This window comes from Malaya genurostris, chromosome 3, assembly GCF_030247185.1.
Source record: "Malaya genurostris strain Urasoe2022 chromosome 3, Malgen_1.1, whole genome shotgun sequence".
Lineage (NCBI taxonomy): Eukaryota > Metazoa > Arthropoda > Insecta > Diptera > Culicidae > Malaya > Malaya genurostris.
Window position 1 is genome coordinate 221687825 of NC_080572.1, and position 6000 is coordinate 221693824.

The 6000-nt window shown below is 37.7% G+C and overlaps 1 protein-coding gene across 1 annotated transcript; it reads right to left on the reverse strand.

The window, feature by feature from the left end:
- Positions 1 to 2768: 2768 nt before the first annotated feature.
- Positions 2769 to 5501, reverse strand: LOC131437607 (esterase B1-like). Its single transcript, XM_058607067.1, has 5 exons — positions 5399 to 5501; positions 4854 to 5003; positions 3853 to 4798; positions 3311 to 3779; positions 2769 to 3248 (listed from the first exon to the last, which is right to left on the reverse strand). Exons 2-5 carry the CDS (start codon positions 4920 to 4922, stop codon positions 2825 to 2827), a joined length of 1908 nt encoding a protein of 635 aa, XP_058463050.1. The 5' UTR covers positions 4923 to 5003; positions 5399 to 5501; the 3' UTR covers positions 2769 to 2824.
- Positions 5502 to 6000: the final 499 nt, after the last annotated feature.

Consider the following 6000-nt stretch of genomic DNA (forward strand, 5'->3'; position numbering starts at 1 on the left):
ATCTTTTTCTTTTTTATTCATATTAGGCAAAATTTATTATTTTCGCTGATTTACTCGCTCCTCCGTGCATTTTTGCTGATCACAACAGAAATGATTCCCTGCATCATTCATTTTCGAATTTACAAGAAGAAGCTTTTACATCAACAAATACACGTTTTCCTATAGAATGTAAACGTTTGTTTTGGAGATTTTTTCAGGAAATAGAGCAAAGCAGTAATATAAGTAGTTATTTCAAAAATGCGCTCATTGAAAATATTGGAAGTCACATTTCAAAAACCTCCCCCCTTCCCCCTGTCACAAAAGGTCACGTGAAACACCCCCCTCCCCCTTGCGGCGTGACGTCTTTTAAGGACAGCCCCTAATTCAAAAACAGTAATACGAATTAGGCGCAGAGCTAATTTTGGTCGTTCCGCGTAAGTAACTTTTTTTTGGGTATAATCTCACATTAACCTTTTCAATTTGTAAACAGTTATGTCAAGTTAATAAGAATTTTTCTTTATTTTGCATCATCGCACTAAATGTTTAAACACATTATACCCTAACCGGAAATCGGATCCAGATGAAATTAAACAGCAACCTATGAAACTATAGATACTTTTACTTGAGCCTGTTTGTGAAAATCGATCAAATCATCTCTGAGAAAAATTAGTGAGTCTCGTTTAAACTTTTTGATCACTATTTCTGAAACTGGGAACTTGGAACCAGTATATCCGAAGTCTGTTCGTTTATTAAGTAACTAATATAGCCTACAAATTGAATCAGTTTTCAGCTAAATCTAGAAGAATTTTACCCTTATGTACATCGTCGCTCTAAATGACGGTGTGAAATTCGGTTGCTATTGAATTTCACATGGGACTACGAGATTTTTTATTTTATGAGTGACATTATTTGACACATACTTACGCACAGTCACATACATTGCTCAGCTCGATGAACTGTGTCGAATGATATAGAACACTTTCCTTTATGGGAAAATTTGCACTAGTCAATTTTTCAAGTGATTGCATAAACTTTCTATATAAGAAAGGCAATAAGTATACTTTTATAGAAAATACAAATTGTATAATATGTACAAATTGAATAAAAGAATTAGAACTTCGTGAAAATCGGCTTAACCGTTGCTGAGAAACCAAAGTGAATTCTGTTTTGGAGCTTTTCTTCAACATTATCGGTACTTTCGGAAGCGCTTATATATTTTCTAACTAACAAGATCTGCCAACTGGATGAATTTAGCAGTAAGTTTTATAAAAATGTGCACCTCGTTTCGTCGCCGCTTGTGAAAAAATACTCATGAAATTGAAAATTTTCACTAATCGCACTGTAATACCGGAACCGGAAGTCGGATCTGGTTCAACTTTTCGGTGACTTTTTAAAGAATTTTAAGACTTTTTATTTGCTTCTTAGTTTGTGAAAATCGGTTAAGAAATTTCTTAGAAAATTTAGTGCGCATTTTTCAATAAATTTGTACATATTCCAAAACCGGAAGTCAGATCCAAATGAAATTCAAGAAAATTATATGGGGTCATAAGACCTTTCATTTTAATCTAAGTTTGTGAAAATCGGTTCAGCTATCTCTGAGAAAATTGAGTGACATACACCCAATATTCTAGTGAACCCCAGCCACTTATGGTAAGCCATGTGATGAACTGGACAAGACAAGACAACACTAACTTTTCGTAAGAGCTTTCTGCTATGCAAGTTTGGAAGTTGTCGTTCGCCGGAAAATATAAAAACCTGAAAATATCATTAGGCAGCATTTCAATGTAAGGTTTTGCATAGACTAAACAAACATCTTAACCGTGTTAAACGTCTTGTGGTCAGTTGCTAATTAGCCTCGACCTGGAAGGATTCGTAGTGTCAGTAGAATCGTTGCACTAGCCATCTGTACACTCTGAATCGGCTGCGAAGTCTGTTGAAACAGAAGGTCAAAATCCACTACAGGAATGTAATACCAAGGCTTTGCTTGGTCAGTTGCTAATTAGTAATTAACTTTTAGCAGTGCTAATGTCTCCATTTATAGTATAAAATTTAAAGAAATAAAGCCATTTCTTTGATATACGATTCTTTTCATAACAGTCAATCTACGGACATTATGCCCCACCTTCAATTCAACAGTATGCTTCGAGTTAAAATATTGTTTTGAAGATTTATAACGGTTATTAAAACAAAATGCAGCATTGGGAAGATAAAAAATGTTGGTTTCCTATTGTAATTAATTAATTATGCAATTGATTTCTGATGCAAAAAATATCTTCTTTATCTGCTTTTCTTCTATATCGACATTTCAAGGGGCATATTATTTCATTGTTGTGGGGCATACCACTGATTTGTAGTGAGGCATATTATACGGTTGCTGGGGCGTTATGCCTACGGCAAGCGAAAAAAAATGAAAATGTGATCGTTTTGGAAAATTTTTATCAATTTATTGACATCACTTCTACCGAATTCATTGAAAATTATGTTCCTCAGGCGTATAGCAAAGAAATACCTACATTCTCGAAGAAAATATATCAGTACATTTAGAAATATCTCAATGTCTTCTTAAGGGGAGGCATATTATAACACTTTACCCTACATCAAAAGTGAAACGAAACAACGGATGGGAACGTGAATTGCGAGCCACTGCTCTCCCTTCATCTGCTGGATACCAATAAAAACGGAAGAAAATTACAACGAGATCCAGCATAAAAACAATAAGGGGCCATTAAGGCCACGTTAAGCCAAAGAGCAATTGGCCCAAATAAAAACGTTTTTGAAAAAAACACATGTTAGGTGAATCGTTTTATTCGAGCACGTGAAATATTATCAGATAATTGCCAAAAAATCATTTTTCTTCTGCTTTCATCAGATGGCTTCCAAAATACCGAGCATACAACTCTCTCCAGAACTGAATGCGACTCAAAAATGGATTCTCAACCATTTTACTCTCCTGGTTCAAGTCAGCTGCCACTAGATTGAATTCCGAGTTACAGACCGGTTTTACTGGTTCCCAAACAAAATTTTCTTCCCCATTCTCCGGCGTAGGTTTGCCATATTTAGCAAAGTTGGTCCACAGTTTGCACATGCTGGTTCGGAATCTATCCGCTCGTGAACCGGCCTCAATCTCAGTTCCCATCAGTGATGAACCAAACAGATACAGCAACTCATCGGAATGGCAAACTCCAGGCAAACTATCCGGTACTTGAAACATTTTTCGAAATTTGTTCAATTCATCTTCAAAGGAAAACACGTAGAAGTATTGCGGTGCGCTGAAAAAATACAATTCGTATTAATTTAATAATGCACGGAAATTCTTCCACAAACAACTTACTTATGCTGATAACGAGCATGTAGCTCACTAGCTACGTAAGCCGCCATGGTAAACATATTATCCGATACGATATCCACAAGTGTTTGCAATCGTTCTAATGCGATGTCGGAATCACAAAAGAAAAATTTCTTTATTTCACCTGCCGCTTCCTTCAACTCCTCACTGGATACGTTCAAATCCAGAGGCACCAGTTTGTCCGGATTTGCGGCGTATTCTTCGATGCCACTTTGTAGTTGTGCAGAAATCAGCAAACCTTCGTTGTTGGTGACTCCGTAGATGATCGGAATACTAGTCATATTAGGATTCATCATTAGACTGATGAAGTTTTCCGTCAAAAACGGCTCCTCGGAGTAACCGGGTTCAACGACCGGAGTGAATGAAAAGAACATATCAGTTCGTTTCTCGTCTGCCGTCATTACTGCGGGTGATTTCGCTACAAGGTCATTCGCAGGAGCTTTCATAAGTGTCTCTGGAAGGCAAAAAAAATTAAATGTACCGATATGATTCATCGTATACCATAAACATCATTGTCACTAGTATACCATAAACATCATTGTCACTACTGGATTCAGCTCCTAGAAGCACTGCAAGTCGCCGAGCTTTACCGTCGGGATCACTTTGCAGAACCCAAGGGTTGTAAGAAACACCGGACATGCAGATTGCTTTGTGAAAATATTTTCTTGAACTTTCCGAAATGTAATTCAAATGAACCGAAGCTCCGCCGGCACTTTCGCCGAAAAGTGTCACATTGCTTGAGTCACCTCCAAATGCCCGAATATTCTCCTGAGCCCATTTCAGAACCAACCTCTGATCCTTCAATCCCATGTTACCATAAATACCCATCGAAGGCAAATACAAAAATCCGAACGGTCCCAGTCGATAGTTACAAGTCACAACTACTACTCCCTGTTGTACTAAATATTTCGGACAGTAGAAGGATGAATCTCCACTACCAAGGGCGAAACCACCTCCATGAATCCACACCATCACGGGAAGTCCATCCGAAGAACTGTTCAGTCCCGGATTTGGTGTGTACACGTTCAAGAAAAGACAATCCTCGGAAGCCGATTCGGCAGCATCCGGTGGAAAGTATTGCAAACTGTAGCAAATATTACGCTCACGCGTACAGTCCAGAATATCCTGATCGAACTGTTCCAACGGTACGGGAGGCTTAAATCGGAGCTCACCAACTGGAGGTTTAGCATAGGGAATGCCACTGAATCTGTAGAAGCTTGCTCCGTTGGGAAGTTTTTTCTTTTGGCCTAATATCTTTCCGGGTTTTATCTGTAAGATCACGTCATCATTTTCGGGTGAAATCAAATCAGGAACTGGATCACTTTCTTGCTCCGTTGCGCTGGAAGCTGATTTTATCTCCAAGATTACATCATCATTTTCGGGTGGAATCAGCACAGTAACTGGAACACTTTCTTCCTCAATCGTGCTGAAAGCAACGCTTTCTTGGTTCACATGATACACCGTGTGTTGTACCTGGAAAAAGTTTTTAATACATACTCCGAAAAATATGTTAAACTTCAAAACCTACCTCTTCGACCGTGGCCGCAAATCCATTTTTGATGATCGCCGGGGGAACGTAAAGCTTACGGATCACCATTTTTCAGAGCACACTTTTGACTGTGCAAAAGCCAAAAATTCTTACGTGCTCAAAGCCAGCACCGACCGAACAATAAATAAGCTGATAAGCAGATAAGAAGTAACTATGTAGAAACAATGACACCGATAAGATGAAACGACGGTCCGAGTTTTGCTAGATAAAGACTGGATTTGATTAGGAAATTAGCATCCCACAGCTATGTTAGTGGTGTGATAAGTTATAATCAGAGGAATGTAGCCGCCCGATGTTCTATATCTGGCTTACATGTTGACGTATTAACATATATTTCTGATGCATCGATGCAGTTAAACAGTTTATAAAAATTTTACTAGGATAGAATATGTCAACAGGTTAACGTATAAATACGTATAGAGGAATCGGATCCTTCTACAACGTCCTAAACAAATTACTTCTGTTGGAACAACAAAATGATTTCTTTTCAATTATTTTAATACACATAACATTTGTAGACTCACCCGGATCGGGGGGTCAAAGTAAAAAGCGCACATCTCGTAAGTCAGTCATCGTACATCCGAGCTCCGACCTGGAAGGATTCGTAGTGTCAGTAGAATCAGCACTTCCTACACTCTGAAAAGCCGTTATCATATATTATACTACTGTTCTTTAACTATTGAATAATGACAAAAGTTTGCATAGACATCAATTAGCATAACCTATATATTGAAACAGTTTTGAGCCAAATTTAGAACAATTTTAACTTTTACTTTCATTGGTTAAGGGTCTACTTACAATCATAATAAAACAGCCATTGTTGAAAAACGCAAAGCAGTTTTCTCCACTACTGCTTGATCTACTTTAAGAAAAAAAAACATAAGTTTGTTTAGTAAAATGATCCAAACAAATTAATATTTATCTTTTGAATTTCCGCTAAACGATAGCGAAAAAAAAATGCTTATGAGTTTTGCAACAATGGTTGTTTCCTAAGATTGTAAATTGCCTTTAATGACGATTTGAAATTTTGAACACACATCACGCTGTAATTCCGGAGCCGGAGAACGCGTTCAGATACAATTTCCATAGCTACCTATATGGCCACAAGACTGTATATAACAGTTCG

What these genes read in the sequence shown, in the direction of transcription:
- LOC131437607 (XM_058607067.1), bottom strand. Translation starts at nt 4,922, where the DNA reads ATGGTGATCCGTAAGCTTTACGTTCCCCCGGCGATCATCAAAAATGGA. An exon ending in TTGCGGCCACGGTCGAAGAG is followed by an intron (nt 4,799 to 4,853) that starts GTAGGTTTTGAA and finishes AACTTTTTCCAG; the next exon opens with GTACAACACACGGTGTATCA. An exon ending in TAGTGACAATGATGTTTATG is followed by an intron (nt 3,780 to 3,852) that starts GTATACTAGTGA and finishes TTTGCCTTCCAG; the next exon opens with AGACACTTATGAAAGCTCCT.